At 38.3% G+C, this 19,915-nt stretch overlaps 1 protein-coding gene across 1 annotated transcript in view; it reads left to right on the plus strand.

The window, feature by feature from the left end:
- ABCA4 (ATP binding cassette subfamily A member 4) overlaps positions 1–19,915 on the plus strand; it is a 70,598-nt gene that overhangs the window by 10,993 nt on the left and 39,690 nt on the right. The window contains exons 6-14 of the mRNA XM_032191821.1: positions 4,429–4,626; positions 8,101–8,190; positions 8,574–8,811; positions 10,012–10,151; positions 11,337–11,453; positions 12,224–12,421; positions 15,942–16,147; positions 16,986–17,162; positions 19,325–19,547. Of these exons, the coding sequence (XP_032047712.1) occupies positions 4,429–4,626; positions 8,101–8,190; positions 8,574–8,811; positions 10,012–10,151; positions 11,337–11,453; positions 12,224–12,421; positions 15,942–16,147; positions 16,986–17,162; positions 19,325–19,547 (1,587 nt within the window). The remainder of the gene's footprint in view (positions 1–4,428; positions 4,627–8,100; positions 8,191–8,573; positions 8,812–10,011; positions 10,152–11,336; positions 11,454–12,223; positions 12,422–15,941; positions 16,148–16,985; positions 17,163–19,324; positions 19,548–19,915) is intronic.

Raw genomic sequence — 19,915 nt, forward strand, 5'->3', positions numbered from 1 at the left:
TGTCCTCATGATTAAAGACTTGGCTCAAAATCATAATGCAGCTGTGCATCTTTTTTGGAACAGCAACCCTGTTGAATAGCAGCAGAGAACTATTTTCAGTTCTTGATTTAACATTTTAATTCTTTGCCCCAACGTCAGCAAAGTAACGTTGGCCTTATAGCACTGTCTCACGTGAATAGGTGGGAGTGGGTAAGCAGCCCCACATTTTCAGATTCCAACTGAACAGCAGACCTGCTCTGAAAATTCACAGTGAAAGCTGCAGGTCAAATCACTCCTGAAGCAGCTAAGCGGGAGACTGCGTTTGGCCAAGTCCAGGCAATCTGTGCATCTGCATGTACTGGTGTCTGCGAGCTGAGAGGAATGCTGTATTAATGAATGAATGTTGCTGAATCAGAACTCTGGAACAATTTTTACGTTGGGTTAGTGTGTGGGTAGAAGCAAATGAGTAATTGACACTAAAAGTTGCAATTCCTCTTTTTCACCACCACATAAAACACAGATGCTAGAACTGTGCATGGCCAGAAAGAGGGAAGAGATTAATAAATTTGCATTCAATTCCTTTTGTGCACCACAGGTTCCAGCTGGAGTGACTAAATTGCCAGGTTACATATCTGTTCTATTCTTGATAAGTACCAGGGGAAGCTCTTCCCTCTCCTCACTTTGTTATGAAGCAATACGACAAGATGACAGCAATTGATACATCCTACTTGTCTTCATACCTCAGTATCAGTTGAAATGCCAAAAATAATTGTTTCCTTGCTGCTCATGACAAGAAGAATTCTATAGAGATCCTTTTGGGCTTGCTTTTTCCCTTTTTCTCCCTTTCCTCTTCTTTGTCAGAAGTCTGCTGCATACAGAGAACTGTGTGCTGCTGTGTTAGGCTGCATTAGCTCCCCAGTGGCCTTCATTCAGCGACTGTTGAAAACTTTTTGGCTGCTAGTGTATACAGGACTGGTGGTGTTTTCAACACCATCACTGAAACTCTGATTGAGACCTGCTGGTACATGGTGTCTTTCTAATGTATTCTCTGTGCAGGTGTAGAAAGAGATGTAGTTCTTTTGATACTGGGAGTTAAAAGATTTGAAAATCATCTTGAGAGGAAGCTGAAGGAGGCCTGGCATTAAATACCACTTTTGCTGTCCTCTGTGAAGTTTTCTTGTTAGCAGTAATTGCAGGGGTACGAGGTCTTCTCACAGGAGCTGGTTTACAGATATGAGGAAAGAAAGTGCTATGAATGCTTCCTCCAAGAGCAACTGAAATAGAAAAACTGATTTCATAGTTCTCAAAAACATAAGAGAATTATTTTCAATGGGAATTGAACTCTTGCTCTGCTGTGCGGGCTAAGTCACAAAATTCCTATAGACCTTATTGATATGACCAGCCCAAGTAATTGCTTTTAGTTAGTTGAGCAAGAAATTGCAGAGCTATGACTGGAACACAGATCTGTGTTTTTCTGTAGCCTCAAACATGACAGCTTACCTCCAGTTCTTGCTGCTCTACCCTCTGTTTGCCTGTATATTGCTGCGTGTCCTCTCTCCTGGACTGTAATGGAATAGAGCTGATTGACCTGAAAGAAGCAGCTTGTTTACAAGAACCTGACTGTTGCCAACAGCTGGCTGCAGATCTAGGTCTGAGCTGCCTGGGAGTGCAGGAAATGACACACAGACCTAAAAGCTAAACTTGATCAAACAGGCAACTGGCTGAAAAAATAATTTGGACTTCATTTCTTTAGCCAAACAGTGACACGTCGATTTAAAAAAAAAAAAAAAAAAAAAAAAGTATTGAAGTTTTCCTCTGAGGACCTGCTTCTTCTGAGTCATTCTAAGATAAGGATAAGAGACTGATGTTAAAACACAATAAGAAGTTCAAGAAAGATTGGCAACAGCCCACCCTACCGGAAAAATTGGAAGGGCGGAGGTTTGTTGTTCTGCTAATCCCATCTGTTCATGGAAATTCCTGAAATGCAGTTACAGTTTGTAAATAACCTGTCCTTTTTTTCTGTTTAATCCTCCTCAAAGATGTTAATGTCACAATTTTCTCATTTCACAAGTTAAAGCAAGGCTCCCAGGCTGCCTCCCTGTGCAGCTCAGTTGCATTACAGCCCACACTGGATGGTGAGGTCAGGCATGTGCAGCTGAAAAATGCTCTTTTTGTAGTGACTGAGCAAATAAGCAAGTTCTTTCACTGACAGCAGATCAGTCAAATTCAAATCTTAGTTTGCAAGACTCTGTCCATCGGTTGCATGTCCTCTCTTGCATTCTGTCTTTACACTGTCTAACTTGTGTTAGCAATGTAACATACATGTCCTGTCTTTGTGTCACTCTCAGTGTGTTTTAACTTTGCTGTAAAGCAAATCTCATGTTCTCAGTAATATCTGTACTGGCAGATATTTCACCCATAGGTGAAATTGTACGGTGAAAAGGCACTAGCTAAGGCCACACTGTTAATTTGTCATCTAATTTTTGAAAATTCATAATCTAGTAAGTAAACTGTCACTGTTACTGAATAGATTTAAGTGCTTATTGTGCCACTTATGGCAGAACAGCCCCTTGCAAAGAGAAAGCCTGTGCTTTCCATGCTGCCTGGACTGATGGTTTAGACTACATCTAAAAGATCAAGCAATGATGTAAAGGATGAGAAAACTGAGGGGTTGATTAGTTTAATTACTGCTGTGTGCTTAATTTTCAGGTATGTCCTGTTTTTTTTTAAGTTGTGTTATATGTTAGAACTCTTTCAGGATTTGTTACTCTACTTGTTCTCAGACTCCCTAGTGCAAATACAATATAGATTGTGTCAATATGTGGGTATACCTGTAGTGATGATAGGGACTGTACCTGTCAGATACTTTTACTAGAAATTCGTATCCCTTTTTTTGCATCGTTGTTCCTATACACAATTTGGGTGTAATTCAGCTGTGTTTTTTGTAAAAATCAGCTCCACAAGCTGAAATTCAGAACAGTCATGATAAACAAAATACACTCTTGTTCTAGACCTCTCTTCACCTGATTTTCCACAGTCACACTTGCAGTTTTGCTGGTAGGTTCTGACATCTGAAGCACTTAATGACTAACTTCTCAAGCCTGAATCCACTCTCCACAGCAACTAAATTAATTTTATTTTAATCTCATTCATCTATGTTTTTAAATACTTCTCTTTACAGGCACCATGAAGCAAGTCTCAGCTGCTAATTATAGGAGACTGGCAGATACAAAATTTTGATAATGTTCGGAATCACTTAGATGGCCTTGTTAATTGACTTAGGAAATAAATGTGTACCTGGTGTAGGCTTGGTATGTTTGTTTTGAACCAAATGTCTTGAGGACTGGAATACTCAGCAAATAATTTTTCTAAAGAAAGTTATATTTTATGCATATTTTGTCAGTTTCTTTTTCTTTGCAGTTTTTAAAAAGCATCTAGCCTAACAATATAGTGTCAATGCACAGTCCTCATTTGTCTGAATGTCTGTGTTTGTCTCAAACATGGCATACGTTTAGAGTCATTATGGTATTGTGAACTTTTTTCTATGCAGTTTGTACCAGCAAACAGATGTACAGAGGATGGGAACAGCCTCTGAGCAATTTTCAGTGCTACTTTTTATTTTATTGTCATGTATTCTGTCCATTGTAAGGCAAGTAGAACTGAATTGTAGACTTCCAAAAGTATTCCATTACGACAATACAAGTCCTAGGTAAATACATCAATTTCTGTGGAGTTATTCTGTATTTACACTGGTTTCAACTATAAACTAATTTGCTCTCTCTGGTTAAACACTAAAGATAACTTCTTTATTTTCTGTTCCATATTTAGATTAGAAGCTGAAATAAGTAGGTTGGGTGTGGTTTAATGTAAAATGGCTTTACTGAGCCTGGCTGTATGCCTGTGCACAGCGACTATGAATAATGGCTCTGGGGAAGCACTGAAGTGAAAGAATCATGACTGAAATAAAATAGTGAGGGAAATCAAGCTTGAGCAAAGGCAATTGGAGTCATCTTTTTCCAGTTAGAACAGCTGACAGCAAAAACTATAACCAGGATAAACAAAGTTATAGTGATGTGGCACATTTGATTGGTCTTGGGGAAATACTTTCAAACAAGTTAAAGCTTAACCATAAGGATGGGTTGCATGGCACGGCCTCAGGCATGCTTAGATGACAGAGAGAAAGCAAAGAAGACTCATAAGAACTTCTGCAATGGAAAGAAGAATCACTAGTGTGAAGAAAAACCTGTCTGAAGGTGAGGTGATCTAGCATAACATCAAGTGAAGGTGACTGAAGAGTTCGTGTTTCAGCTGACCACATCTTCCTGCCATTCAGGAAATATTAGCAGATGTTGATATCAAGATGTCTGTTGTTGATAAATCTGAGTTGTTCCTGCATAGTCTGAAGGTTCAATAATAATAATAATAATAATACATTATTTTTGGTTGCAGTTTGCCTATGGTGTACCCAACTTGACTCTGAAGGACATTGCTTGCAGTCAGATGCTCCTGGACCGCTTTATTATCTTCAGCAGCAGAAGAGGTCTCCCTTCGGTCCACAAGGCCATGTGTGCCCTCTCCCAGGAAAGCCTACAGAGAGTGGAAGATGCCTTGTATGCAAATGTTGATTTCTTTAAGCTATTTCAGCTGGTAAGTATTAACACAATCATCTTGCCTTATGTGGTCACTTTTGGCTGTTATTTCATTGTACTTCAGGAATTTTCTTTCTAATGCATCACCAGTGTTTTGAGAGGTCTTTGTTTATTTGCCCCCAAAAATGTGAAGTTATGGATATATAATTATTAACGTAACATCAGCAGGACCACTGGACAGTTTGGAGCATGCTTTGGGAGGTAACAGATGAAATTCACTTACAAGAGAACTAAAAGATTCAAATAAAATTTTAAAAAGTTTGTGGAATCTGGCCTTCCTAGTCTGTGTAACAGAACAGAGCTCAGGAAGATCTATCTGGACCTTGCTGAGAGATCTGAAATCCTCCCATACAACCCAACTTGTATTTGCTCCATCCAGCATGACGGCATTTTACTCTGAAGTCAAAGCCATGATGCAACTTGAATTGGGATACCCATATGTGCCTTTGTGTTTGTTTGTTGAAACAAGTTGTACTGGTTTTCATTACTCTTTCTACAGAAGCTCTTCCTTCTGTTCATTTTCATTGTTCTTCTTTGTGCTGCTCATATTTCTACTGTGTCCTTGCCATAAATTAACTGCTACTGCAACCAGAGTTCAGTATTTCCATGTGTCATGTATATATATAATATATATATATATATAAAAAATTATATATAATATATATATATATTATATATATATATAATGGCATAATGGTATTTTTTGTTTTTGCTCTCTGTTATTTTCCTGGTGTTTTCTAATATTCCATTTGTCTTCTGAACACGGAGCTGTTGCTTTCAGAGAACTAACTGTAAAGACTCCAAAGTCTCTTTCCATATAATAGCCCATCACTGTGTATGATGATGATGTTTTTTCCCCACGTTTGTGACTTTGCGTTTTGCAACACTGAATTTAATTTGCTGTTTGTCACCTTGTAAATAAATGTCGTGAGGTCATCACATTGACAGTTTACTGCATACAACAGGCAGCATATATGGGGAGTTGATGAAGTTAGAAAGCATTGATCAGACTTTCCTGCCACAGCACAAAACATCACAGTTCATTTAACATGGTTTTAATTCAGCTTTGAGTTACTTAGAACTGGGAACACAGGATGCCAGAAGCTTTAATTGACACACCAGCCAAATTACTGTTTGATTATTTTAGCATTGGCAGACATTTATTGAGCCTGTGTGATTTTGCCAGTCCTGATAAGAATCTGTGGTGAGTTTCTGAAAGCTTCTGATTGTTTTCCATTTCTAAAAATATACACAGATATTTTCTTATAACTGGTGCTTGCTGGAAGTAGAAGAGAGTCCTACAGTACTTCTCAGGTAAGTTTTCAGCACTGAAGGACATCCTGTGAATATGCATGCTACACTGTCCAGCTTCAGGATTAAGCTGCTAATATCATGATTTTGCTCCCATATCAAATAAAATAGAAAGAAGAGATTTGATGAAGCAGTTGTCTGTGTTTAAACAAAAATAGACTTGTGAGAAATAGGAACATAAACCTGAAACTAAACACCAGAATTGTCAAAGATGTAGGTTTATGATCTGGTCTTTTCCTACAAGGTCCGTCTGCCAAGACTTCCCCTCAGTATTGGAGGTCTGTGTGTTGGAAACACACAGTTGGATCCACAGCCTGATTCCCAGGGGTTTTAATATGTACCTAGCTGAAGAGGGAGGGTTTTCATGATTCCTTGCAAAATGATACCTCATGTCTTCAAGATCCCAGGTTATTTTCTACCCTCTTACACTGTCAATCCCTCTGTACTTCATGGTCCTCAGGCTACAGTTGTAACCAACTACATACCAGAATTTATTTTTTCAGAGCTCCTTTTGTGAGTAGGCCTCATTTTAGGATTGGCAGCTGACTGGGGATTCCAGAACTGGGCTTTCTGTTTTCTGAAGGAAACTCTTCAGTGTTCATTTGTTGTTTTTTCTTTTGTTTTTGTTTGTTTGTTTGTTTTACAACACTATCTTTAATTCTAGTGAATGTGAAATAGTTGGATAAACATTTTGGAGAAAGCTTTTGTTCCCCTCTGTGCTAAGGGTCAATACACATTCCTAATTATATTCTCTGATATTTAGGTCAAATGTGTGCATAGTTTGTATATAATCCCTGTTGATCCTGTCTTTTGTGTGCTCCTAGAGAACGCGAACTAACTTGAGTACAAACACAGTCCTTTTAGAACATTTCAAGACCTGGTTCATACAGAGTGCCTCCTGCAAGAAATAATACCTAAGAAAAAACACATGCAAGTTTGCCCCTATTTTTCCTTCTTTTCCTCTAGCTACAGGAAAGAGGTTCTTATTCCATATTTAGCTCAGGCTTTTCTCTGTTTTGTTTCATGTTGTTTACAATATTGTTGCTCATAGTTTCAAAAAGGCCAGGTTAGGACAAGTGCTCCAAGAATGCTGTATAATCTGTGCAGAAACTGGTTCCCTTCAAGTGAAAAGGGAAAAGTATATTTTGAAGCAGTACTTGTGTATACTTCCTGCCTCTACTGCAAGTGACAGATCAGAACATGCAAACATAAGCGTTCCATAAAAACTCTTGCTGCTGTGATTCCCTGCCAGGTGCCTACATAGTGCAGCTCTGCCTTTTACTTTTTTAACCACCAACTGACTGAAAGAAATGGCAGGGAATAAGCAGGGTGTATAGCTGCACAGTCTTGGGGAAATCTTTTCAGAAGTTTATCTAATAAATATTATGGTCTATTCACAAATCCTGCTTTTTTTTTTTTTTTGCTTTTTTTTTTTTTTAATACTTGAGAAATAAATGCCTGTAAAAACCTCAGAGTGCCAACACCAAGTGCACGCATGATTCTTCAGAGAGTTCACAAAGAGGGATGCAATGATGCAAGTAGTAAGTAGCAGCATGCCATGGTGTCACCTGTTTCTTAAAAAGCTAGCAATAAATAAAGTATTAACTTCTGGCAGAAAGGCCATTTGGTCAGTCTGCAGGAGCCTGGAGAAGCAGATCTGGTTTCTGGCAGATCTAACAGACCTTAAGGACCAGTCTCCAAAATCAGGAGATCTCACAAGTACTACCAGGTATTTTACCTCCATGGCAAGCAGAGGCTTCTGAATCACAACACTTGTTCAATTGAGAAGTTAATAAGAGTCTCTGCATCTCACTGGAAACAACAACCTCTGAGAAACAACTTCTCATAAATCCCAGTTCCTGCATTGCTCCTTTATTTTTGTACCTTTCGGTATTGTAGGCTTAGATAAGCAAAACATCCCAGGCTATACTTTCAATGGCCTGTGACAGTTTCAGCCTCATATTAGTCAGACAACTTACTCAGGCAGTTACGAGAGTCTACACTATGGGTTTATGGTCCCAGAAATCTCACAAGACAGTGTTACAAATAATTCAAAGCATTTGAACTGAAGAGATGCTGGTTGGATTTTCTTCTCACTATATAAGCTGTTGTCATGTAGAAACTGTCCAAAACTCATCTGTGTTTTCTGATGTATTCACAGCTTCCCACTGTGTTGGACAGAAACTCACCAGGTGTTGATCTGAGGTCTTGGGGGAGGGTGCTGTCTAATGTCTCCCAAGCAGCACAAAAGGTAAGTGGTCTGCTAACAGATGGCATCACTTTTCTGAATAGTTTGTAGTTCTTTGTCCATTTTGTTCTTTTTATTTCCTATTATCTGCTTTATCAGAAAGGAAATAGAATTGTTTGGGAAGAACTCTTTCCTTAGAAATTCATTATTCTCTCATTACAAAATAAGTGTGGGCATAAGCACTGGCAATTATGAAGCATTTGATTTCTTCAGAACAAACGTGGGAGAACAAGAACTGAAAATCGTGCCTGTGACCAGCATAGAGGAGATGAAAGGATGAGGTTCTAACTGCATCTAGACTGTACTAGTCTGTGCACTACTGGTGACCTCTCCATAGACTTTCTTCTTTTGAGGGCTGCAATTAACAAAGTCTTGTTTTACTGCAGCTAGCCAAGAAGTCAAGTGTTCAGGACCTTTTCAAGGCTTTACAACCATTTGTACAAGATGGAAGAACTGAATCCTTAGGCCACTGGGTGAGCTCCATGTCTGATCTTTTCTGTGGCTACCCAGAAGGAGGTGGATCCAGAGTGCTTTCCTTCAACTGGTATGAAGATAACAACTACAAAGCTTTCCTGGGGATTGACTCTACAAAGAAATCCAGTTATCTCTATGATAATACAACCAGTAAGTTTTTCCATCAAACTATGACAGAGAGTGTAGACAAGTGAAGCTTATGTTAGAATACCACTATGGCTTTTATAAAATAACACTTTAAAGTAGTTAATTTGGGAAATTAGGGACAGGCGAAATAGTTTTGCTCAAATGTACTTTTTAACTGAAAGCAAAGAAGACCAGGAATTGAGAACTGACAGAAACACACATTAACTTTCACTATGAAGGCATAAACATCATCATCATTATTTTCTAATATATGCTACTGATATCAGGAAGAACTAAATACTTCTGGAAAAAAGTTCAGGAAACTCTATGGTGCATCATTCTTGATTTACTTTTCTCCAAGGCAAATTTATTTGGAAGTCTCTTGATTGTTGGCCTGGAGTGTAGCAATATTTAAAACTCTCCTTTTAAATAACACTTAATGTGATGGATGGTGGCTGGTTTTCTTTTCCTGCGTAAAAGTACATATATTTTGTTTCAATAATGTTCTACACGTTAATTAAATCTTACGTACAAAGTAATGCCATTTATAACTTTAAAATATTTTTGCTTTGATTTCTTCACTTACCTCCTTGCTATTGTAATAGAAATGTTCTTCTTTTCTACCATTCATTATTTTATATCCATATTATGTCCTTTTTATTCGCTGTTTAGTTTATCTCTGTATTGAGGCCACCAGCAATTTCATTATGCTAACGTTCGTATCGTAGCTGATATTAGATTTGTGTGTCCCTTCTGCCATGATGGATATAATTGTGTGCTTGCAAAGTACAGATGAGTGCTTTGCCTGTGAAGGGAATTGTAGATTTCACTTTTTGTGTTGTACTTGGCTCTACATATGTCTGAACCTCCATGAGACCTGGAGAAGACCCAGTACTCCCCTTCCTCTATCTGGGGAACAAAATAGTAGAATACTTTACAAGTAACTAATCCATGGTAAGATAGAAATGCTTACATGAAAATGCTTAGTTCTAAGTTATTGTAGGATCAAGTTCTCAACTCCTCCAGAGAGTTTTGAACTATAAAATCTACTACAGTCTTTTCCATCTTTTCAGACATACTTCTACGTTGCAAAATGTGCTTAACCCATTCAGATTGAAAATGCTTTAAACGGTCCATGTCATTAGTAAAAAGTCCTGCAGGATGTTATGTGTGGTAAGATTTAAGGAGGGTTGCTTAAGGATTTGTCTGTCTTTCTGTCTTTAGCACCCTTTTGTAATGCATTGATCCAAAACTTGGAATCAAACCCTTTAACCAAAATAGCCTGGAGTGCTGTGAAGCCCCTGCTGATGGGAAAAATTCTCTTTGCTCCTGATTCACCGTCTGTACGGCAAATCCTAAAAAACGTAAGAAATTCTGAAATATAAATATGTGTATTTCTGAAAAAAAAAAAAGTAAACAAATGCATTCTAAGAAACATCCTTTGAAGACCAGCAACCCACCTATGTCAAACTAATCAGATTTTCTCATTGGAAGTCCTGCTCTGGTGATCATCAGAGGAGGGATAGTTAGTCTTCATTTACAGAAACAGAAGACAGATCTTCACTAATTCATCCTGCCTTGGTCCACACTGCAAGCTTTTTCTAGCTGAAGTAGCATTTTTGTTGGCATGTTCCCATGTTTACACTAGCAAAAATAGTAATGTTCATATGTATTTTACAGATGTAGGAACATTAGCAGCTCTGTGCCAGGAAGGATTTTAATGGTGCTGCTATGAGGTTTGGATAGACTCATGGAGACCTGACACTGAGAGATTACAAGCAATAGCAACATAGTGGTTTAGTAATATATACATTGAAAGAATAAATATTTTTGACTTCATGAATTAGGATGCTGGATTGATATTAGTGTATAAGATGTCATACTTCTGCTATCTCAAAACTGTTGCATATGTGGTGCAAAGAAAAGAAAGCCAGAAAAGAGACAAAATGGCAAAAAGTTGCTTCGGGTTCTGTGAAAACTTCTTGGCCTGAAAACACTTTCTCAGTGTTGAATTGCAGTTTCATCTTCCTTTCTGGAAGTGAACTCTGTTGAACTGTCTTGAGACTAGATGTTGAGAGTAAGTGAATGGACAGTGATGAGGTAGGTAAAACCCAGGTCATATGTGAACTTGATTTAACTTCTTAGATTCATTTCACCCAACTTCAGGCATTCTTTAGGGCAGGCTTCATCTACAGTCAGTGGAGGGAGATAATCAAGGGAAAGAAGAGAGGAGGAAATCATTCTACCTAAAACCTGAGTAGTTAAACGAATTGTAGTTAACAGGGGCTAATTTGGGCTCTCGTTTTTCTCGTTACACAAACAAAAGAATTGTATCCAAAATGACTTTGATTCCAGTTGGATTTTAAAAGTTTCTTTTTTGAGGAATATTAATATTTCTGGCATTTAAGCAAGTTTATTAAGTACTGAAGGTAAAAATTACAACATTCATAAGTTATAAGTTTCACTGTCACTGAATGCTTGGATTATAAATTTTGTGTGTTTGTCTCCCTAGCATTCTAAACATTCTTTCCTGTTGTTTTGTTCCTCAGGCAAACTCCACTTTTGAGGAACTTGAACGCCTCAGACTGTTGACCAAAGCTTGGGAAGAAGTAGGACCACAGTTGTGGTACTTCTTTCAAAACAGCCTGCAAATGAATATGATCCGTGTATGTTATAACCTAGCAGAGAGCCTCAGTAAGAGTGGCCTTTCACCATCCTATACTTTAATTAAGAAGCTAATTATTTTTGAAGGTCTGGCTGGAAGCACAGCCTTTGCGGCAAGGAATTTGTAGCTTTTAAAGTTGTTGGACTGGTTATTGAGCTTGTTTTGAAGGATAGTCTTATATGCATTTCAAAGAGTTTGTGACAGAACCTCAGATCTGGACACTCTCTTCAGTCTGCTAATGATTTCTTAATAAAGACAGCAATCACCACTTGGCCTCTGCAAAATGTCCTGGAAGAACAGCAGAAGAACCAACTTGATTTTCTAGGGTTCTACATAGACAAAGAAGGCAGTAGAACCATGTTTTTTCTGAAGCCAGCAATTTATCGACTTAGGAAATTACTTAGTTCCTCTTCCCTTAGATCTGACTCTGGATGCAAGTATTGTTTGTGGTTGGAGTTTTTATAGAAGTTCATACTGGAGAAAACATTTATTTTGCCATACTTATTTCTTTTAAATTTGACATTTATTACATTTATCCTCTTGCTCATGCGGAAAAAATATGCAATAGTCAAGGATAAATTTCTTTTCATTTAGTCTTCAATTCTCACCTGTTCAGCTGTGCAATTACCCATCTATAAAATTCCTTCCTTAACATACCCTTTTGTACTACTTTGTAGCTCAGAAAGAGCTGTGGAAATGGAAAACTTTCTGGTGAAACACAGCATGTGAAGAGAATAATTGTAGTGAAGCTGTTCTGATGTATTTCCACAGGACTCTCTGAAGCACCCTACAGTGAGGGACTTCTTGAACAGACAGATGGGTGCTGAAGGCTTAACTGCTGAACACATTATCAACTTTCTCCACAATGGGTCTCCAGGGACCAGGGAGAAGGGAATGGTGGACTTTGACTGGCGGAACATCTTCAGTGTTGTAGACCAAGCTCTGCGTTTGCTCAGTCAGTATCTGGAGGTAAGGTCAGCCCTTCCACTGCTGAGAATATCCTGAAGCACAGTAGGCAGTATGTGGGGTCTGTGGCAATAGACGAGAAAGTTGAAAGTATAAGGCTTCTTCATTTGTTTCAAATTTCATTTCAATGCTAACAAAATGTTTTAAAATAATACGGTAGAACAAGAACACATATATTTTTTATTCTGAAAAAGCTTACATTTGACAATTCCTAAATCATATCATATCATAGAATGGCTCAGGTCAGAAGGGGCCTTAAATATCATCTCGTTCCAACCCCCCTACCATGGGCAGGGACATCTCCCACTAGATCAGGTTGCCCAGGGCCTCATCCAACCTGGTCTCGCACACCTCCAGGGATGGGGCATCCACAGCCTCTCTGGGCAACCTGCTCCAGTGCTTCACTACCCTCTTCCTGCTACCTCTCACATTCAAAATGTTGATTGAATGTCTGAACACATTTTGATACTAAGAAGCAGGAAGTGAATTTTTCCTCGAAGAAAAAAATATATATATTTTTTGTATTTGATAACTGACAGACCACTAATTTCAAAATGACCATCATCAGAGAAGCTAATATTTTGTTGGAAATTTCAATGTCAGGATTTTGAACACCTGATCAAAAATACATCAAAACCAATAGAAAACTTCTACTTGTTCTGTAGCCTCTTCTGACAAGATGTCTCTCTCTTTCCTGGAATCTGTGCGCTCATTTTCTAGGAGTGCTATGTTTTACTGGGGCTCTCTGAAGATTTTTGAAAGTCATGATGCAGAAAGTGACATGAAGTTTAAGTATGTAAATAGGAAATGCTAAAAACGTAGATGAAAATATAAAGGCATTCAAAAAGTACTTTGGAAGATACTTTTTATGAGATTATTCTGGATGAATGATCTAACTTACTGATAAGTTCATCAGACACAGATTAATAAATCCAGTGCAAAAAAAGATTATATTTTTAGAGGGCCAGACAAACCACTACATCCATTTATTCCCAGAGCCAGGTAAGTGACACAAGGAATTATTTTTCATCTTACATCTTTTTGACTGCAGGTAAAGATGTGTTGGGAACTGGACCTGATATGGTCTGCATTCCTGCTGAGTTAGATAAATGAAATGCTGCCTCCTCTTTGTAAATTTACAAGCCCGGACAAAACTAGCGGGTTCTGCAGTGCTGCAGATTAACTCTGAGAGTTTAAAAACCTGTTGCATTTATAAGTAATATTACTACCTGTGGACTCTGTATTTAGTACTTCCCACCTGAGGTTCAGAGTCTTTACAGAGATTAATTATATTGCACAGCATCTCTGGAAGAAGAGTAGTTATTTAATGGTTGAATATGCTGAGCCTAAAGTTTACAGAGAAAATTGGTACTAATTGTAGGTAACAGGAGCAAGCCTAGCTCTCCTGATTTTGGTCCAGTTCAGATTAAAAAACTATCTGTCCTCTGCAAGAAGGCAGAAACTAAAGGTTTATCTGCCTTCTTATAGCTATTACAACAGGGAGCAATAAGACTTATGCACAAAGCTCTGCTATTTCTGATGATGTTAGCAGAATTATTTCTTACTCAAGCTGGGTGACATTGCTTTGCTGCAGATCAGTGGTAGAACGTGGCCAGTATCAGGGCAGTTGTTATACCTGGTAATAGATCTTAGGGTCCTAAAGTTCTTCGTAATAAGTTAATTATTTTAAGTCTGTTGTTTACACTGAGTTGCTACCATTTGAGAATGTTCTCACACTGTGCCAAGCACAATGGGAACAAACAGCTCCTTTTCAAGGATACCCTACTCCTCACCATAGTATACAATGAAGGAGGTGTGCTGCCAGCAGCTGTCTTTGGAAACTCCAGATTTCTGTGGTGCAGCTGAGAATCCCACAAGTTATGAAGTAGCTGCTTATCCTCACCACACCAAGAATTCCTGTTACTCCCTTTGGTTACCTTAGGCCACGGAGCAGCTAAACCTAAACACCTCTTTTACTTCTATTTTCATATTCCAACCCTCTTCTTGGTATTTTAGTTTTGGTTTTCTGATCTTCTTGGGGCCATTTTTAATTACTAAATAATTACTGGGATAAGATGTGAAATAAATTTCAGTAAGTGGAAGATGACTTAATTTTGACATAGTAATATTTCTGAAGGCACAAGTTGTGTTGCAATTCACTGAGAAAAAAAAAGCCTAGGTAGAGCATACAGCATTTGTTTTGAATTCAATTAATGTTAAGCTAAAGAATTCTAATGTTTGGCTAGTAGACTACAATATAAAATCTCTTTCCACTTCCAAACAGGCTCAATTATTGCACCATTGGTGTGCTAGCCTGTGTTCTTATACAGGCTTTAATTTCCTTCTGCTCTCAAGGAAAACCATAAGCACTTGTGTTTCCTCTTTTGAATCCATGCTACTTCCTTTATTGAACACCTGGGTAAAGCCTATACTGTTCCTCAGCATCGTTGAGACACTGTATTCTGCAGTGAAAATCTAGACAAGATCACTTGCAGGTGGTAAAAGTTTCTTGAACAAAATTCCAGGCCACTTCATCACAAAGAAATAGCTAATAGTCCATCAGACACTGCAAAGACACAGTAATGACAGTACGAAGACAAAGTCACATGGCAGGACTAACAAAACTGAGTACCAGAATTCAGTTTAATATGTGGCATAAACATATAAAAACAAAACACCACCACCAACAAAAACTATAGACACCAGTCTAATTTGAATTTTGCTCTGCAATACAAACCAGAAAGTTTTTTTTCTGCCTTATTTTGCTTTCTGATAGGAAATTCTATGCAGTTCAATCCTATAAAGCAAACTAGAAGAACCAACATTTACAAAATGGGATGCTGTGTCACAAAGCTACAAAACAATTTTGTCAGCTTAAGCATTGTTTTGTTCTTTTGCCAGTTGAAATATGTATTTCCACTATAGATACCATTAAACAGTGATACTTCAACTTCTAAACAACAAAATGTGTTTTATCACAGGGAAGAGTTAAACAAAGGAGTCTTTAGGACGTCTGTAAAATAACAAGTTGCCTTTATGAGTCCTTTGGTGTACAATAATTTTTGGTTATTGACCTGCAAGAGGTGATCAAGAAGATTAGATCAAATATTTAAGATCAAATAAGCTAGCGTCATGGCATTTTATGAAGGAAGACAATTGAATATATATCTTCTCAGTCCATTAGGGAGTTAAGTACTACTCTCTGGTAATGTCTTGCTGATTCCGAAGGGAAGAAGATGAAGATACAAACCTAAGCTTGCAATTTTACAGATAAACAATGATAGAATTTGTAGTTTACAATCTTTCTTCACACAGGTTTATTGGCAGTTTGAGATTAAGAGATTCCATTTTGATGCTAAATCTAATTATTTTTCTGATTTTTTTGTACACCCTTGCAGTGAAATGGCAACTACTTCAGATGAGCCTATCTTCCTCTTTTGTTGTTAGCCACCGATGTTTTCTTTAATGCATATCTTTTGCTAACTTACTCTAGTGCAATTGTTCTCTTTGTGATTATCTGTAGTGCTTGATGTTGGATAAATTTGAAGGTTATCATGATGAAACCCAGCTGACTCATCAAGCCCTTCACCTGCTAGAGGAAAACAAATTCTGGGCTGGTGTGGTTTTTCCAGATATAGAGCCTATAGCAAGCAGTCTTCCACCACATGTGAAATACAAGATCCGGATGGACATAGATGCAGTGGAGAAAACAAACAAAATCAAAGACAGGTAGGTGATGGTTCCTTCTCAGTTCTTGCCTGCCATGTTTTGAATAGGAGACATAAAGGGACACTAGAACCTGCCCTGGATACATGCATGAAACCCAATTGCATTTAGCAGTATTTGAGATGTAATGCAGAGCAGAATCCATCTCCAGATAGCAAGCACCAGTGGTATCGCTCTGTACTGGGTCTGGCTCCTGTGACAATTAGGCCAGGCAGTGGGTAGATGCATGGATACGTGGCAGAGGAAATGGCTCTGCTCAGGCTCTGTTCAGTAACCTGCCCCAAGTTTTCAGTTGGCTCTATTACTGGGAGAGGTGAACAAGGAGGTCCCACATAGGTTGTGACCCAGCTCTCCTCTACCTGGCCAGCAGAATTTCTCTGCTGTTTCTCCTCAACTTCCCCTTCACGTGGACTCACTTCTTAAAGGGTTAACAGAAATGATTTCTCAGGGTTGTATATATAAAGGAATATAATAGTGAATATAATAGTGTCTGATGGTTGCAACCCCACTGTTCCAGTTCAGTCTCCAAGGATACTGTATTACAAATACAGATATTTCTATTCTAGAACAGTAACTCTGATACACAATTACTTTATACATGTTTTTGGCCAAAACTGCTATTCTGCATAAATGTAGAAAAAAAATAAAGGAAACAGAAGAACCTTCCAGGTCATGAACTTTCTCAAGCAAGTCAAGCAGACTATTGGTCTGATAGACCAAAATCTATCAGGAAGGGGCAACTCCAGACAGTGCCCATACAATTTCAGTAGTTAATTTTTTTTTTTTTTTTTCTTAAAGTCACTGTTTACCCAAATGATTTCCACATGAATTTTCTTTTTAGGTACTGGGATCCTGGTCCAAGAGCCGATCCCGTGGATGATTTACGTTACATATGGGGAGGCTTTGCATATCTCCAAGACATGATTGAGCATGGGATTATAAAGACCCAGACCAACACTGAAGTGCCAATAGGAATTTATCTGCAGCAAATGCCATATCCATGTTTTGTGGATGATGTGTGAGTAAGAGTAGTTAATTTTTTAAATTCTGATTAATACTTGTTTTTATCTAACTCTAGCACTGAGCTTCATGCTCTAATATATGACCAGTACCGGTAGGAAAACTGAACATAGAGCACTAACCTGTGTTATAACCGAGACTGCCTCCTTCAGTTAGCCATGTGGAACCCACAAAAGTATTGTAAGGCTATTTCCCCTAATTATATCTCTAAAACCTACCTTTATTTATATCAAAAGTACTGTTTCTTCAAGAAAAATTGAACAAACACTGCTTGTCCCGGTGGAATTGGTGCCTCTCTTTCTGTCATTGTATGTTCTGAAGAATCCAACAACCCAATCTCTTCAAGTATATTACCAAACCCTAACCCTAGACTTATTCATATCTAGATATAACAATACCCACAGCAGTAGTTTTTGTTCCTTGAAGATATTCAGCTTTCTACAGGCCTTGCAGAATCTCAAGACACTTTAGGCTCTTGAAACTTTTTCTTTCCAGAATCCTAACCACATCCGTAAGTATTTACCTGTTTATAACTAAATCACAGGTACCTACAGTAAAGCTGGTTGTATGGCATTGGTTTCTGTTAACATCAGTCCTTCTCCTTTCCTTGAAAGTGCTACAGTTTTCAGCAATTATCTGATCTTACCTAACCTTCTTTTTCCCTAATTCCCATCCATGGATTTTTGTTGAGACTGACTGGTTTTGTCTTAAATCTCATATAACTCCAGTGAAGGATTCCAATAATTTCTTTCCTTGGTGAAGAACAGAATAAAAAAGCTAAAGGAGAAAGAATTTTTTTGCTCTGTAATGAAAGAAAGAGGGAAGGCAGGGGAGGCATGGGAAGGGAGAGGAAGAGAGAAAGAGCACCTCCTGGCCGTGGAGATTTCATGACTACGTGGGCCTTGGAGCATCTGTGGTTGCTATGACCTTCATTAGCACTGCCTCAACAAGCACATGTGCTCCACATTTTATGAAGTGCTGCCACTTCTGCATTCACAGTGTGCCTGTTCCAATGCTGCAATCTGTGCTGCTGCAACTGTCTTGGTATAAATTTCACTTAAAAAAAAAAAAAAAAAAAAAAAAAAAAGGTTATAGAAATCATTAAACAGTTCTGTCTGTATGTTCTGTGCAGGGAAATGCTAGTACTTCAGATAAATGCAGACTGCAGACGCATGATTTAACCTGTCATTACTTGTTAGCCTGACAAAAAGTTGTCCTAGCAATCCTTCTGTTTATGTCCTCCCCACTGTGTAGGGCAGAAACCTCACATATGTAAAAGTTCTCTGAAGCTTGCAGCAGCCATACATATTTTGGGGCTGATATCCAGTGACACTCTCTGCAGAGAGCCTACTTAAGTGAAGCAAATACATCCTCATGTTGAGCATGTATGCTGCAGTGTGCATGGTCTAGTGCTGGGTTGCATGGGTCCACCAACAGGGAAAACCTATTGTGCCCAAGGCCATTCCACAAAAACATGGCTTTATTTCAGAAGGTCAAGTTGCTCTGTGGGAATTGTTGGTGGAAAAAAATGACAATTTTCCAATTGTTTCAGACCATGAAGTAGCTATGATAATATATGGCAAAATGTAGTTCTGTAGAGCTCAGTTTTGGAAACCTGAATGATTTTTGCTCCTTTTAGTTTTTAGTAACTCTAAGCTCTTGACCTTTAAGGCCAATCAAGTCCACTTGGGCTTCAAGGTAATTTCATTGAAATTGTGACACCTGGGAGCATAAAAAGACAGCAACACCCCTAAATCATTAGTATAAGCATATGTCTTAAAGGTTTTTTTTGTTTGTTTGTTTTGTTTTTGTTTTTGTACACCATAGTAAAAACATTGTGGCAATTCACTGTGAAGAGAGACGTATTTTTGTGCCCCACTGCATGTTGTGTACCTTTTAGCATCTCTTAGGACCTCTTTGTAAAACATGAAATGACATTTATCTATCTCATGGAAGTGAAGCAACAATTTATTCATTAGTACTTAGGTTGCTTGTGAAGTTCACTAGTAACATATTATTAAAATTTAGACTGAGAATTTCCAGTCCCATGTTTAATGTATGCATTCTTCCCCACTCCTGTTCCTTTTCATTTTTGCTTTTTATCTTAATATTTCTCTGCTTTACCTAAATATCATTCATCATCTCTTCTTGCTTTGGTAGCTTTATGATCACCCTAAACCGCTCCTTTCCCATCTTCATGGTGCTAGCTTGGATATATTCCGTTTCCATGACTGTGAAAAGTATAGTGCTGGAAAAGGAAATGCGTCTGAAGGAGGCAATGAAGAACAGGGGCATCACCAATGGGGTAATTTGGTGCACTTGGTTCCTAGACAGCTTCATCATGATGGCTGTGAGCACATTCCTCCTCACAGCACTAATTATGGTAAGAATGACTGCAGGAAAGACAGTAGAAACTCCCAAACTCCCTGTTGTGTTGGCGTTGGTGACACCAGTTTGGGTAGGTATAGGAGCTATTCGTAGGGAACAGCTGGTGGCTTGTTCTGATCACAACACATAGCAGACACATTCTTGTAAGCAGACCTCATGACAGCATGAGCACTTAGCAGAGACCGAAAGATAAATTCACCAGTAAGATTTATTGTGAGAGCTCCCACAGAACAATCCGTCAAGCCAATTATTCCATGTATTGTATTTCCTACAGACAAAGGTCCCAATAAATATTAATCATTGCTTTAAATAGAAGGGGTCATAATATGAGGAGTCTTAATCTTAAATTCACCATGTGGGATT

Source organism: Aythya fuligula, chromosome 8 (genome assembly GCF_009819795.1).
Source record: "Aythya fuligula isolate bAytFul2 chromosome 8, bAytFul2.pri, whole genome shotgun sequence".
In the NCBI taxonomy this organism is placed as follows: Eukaryota; Metazoa; Chordata; class Aves; order Anseriformes; family Anatidae; genus Aythya; species Aythya fuligula.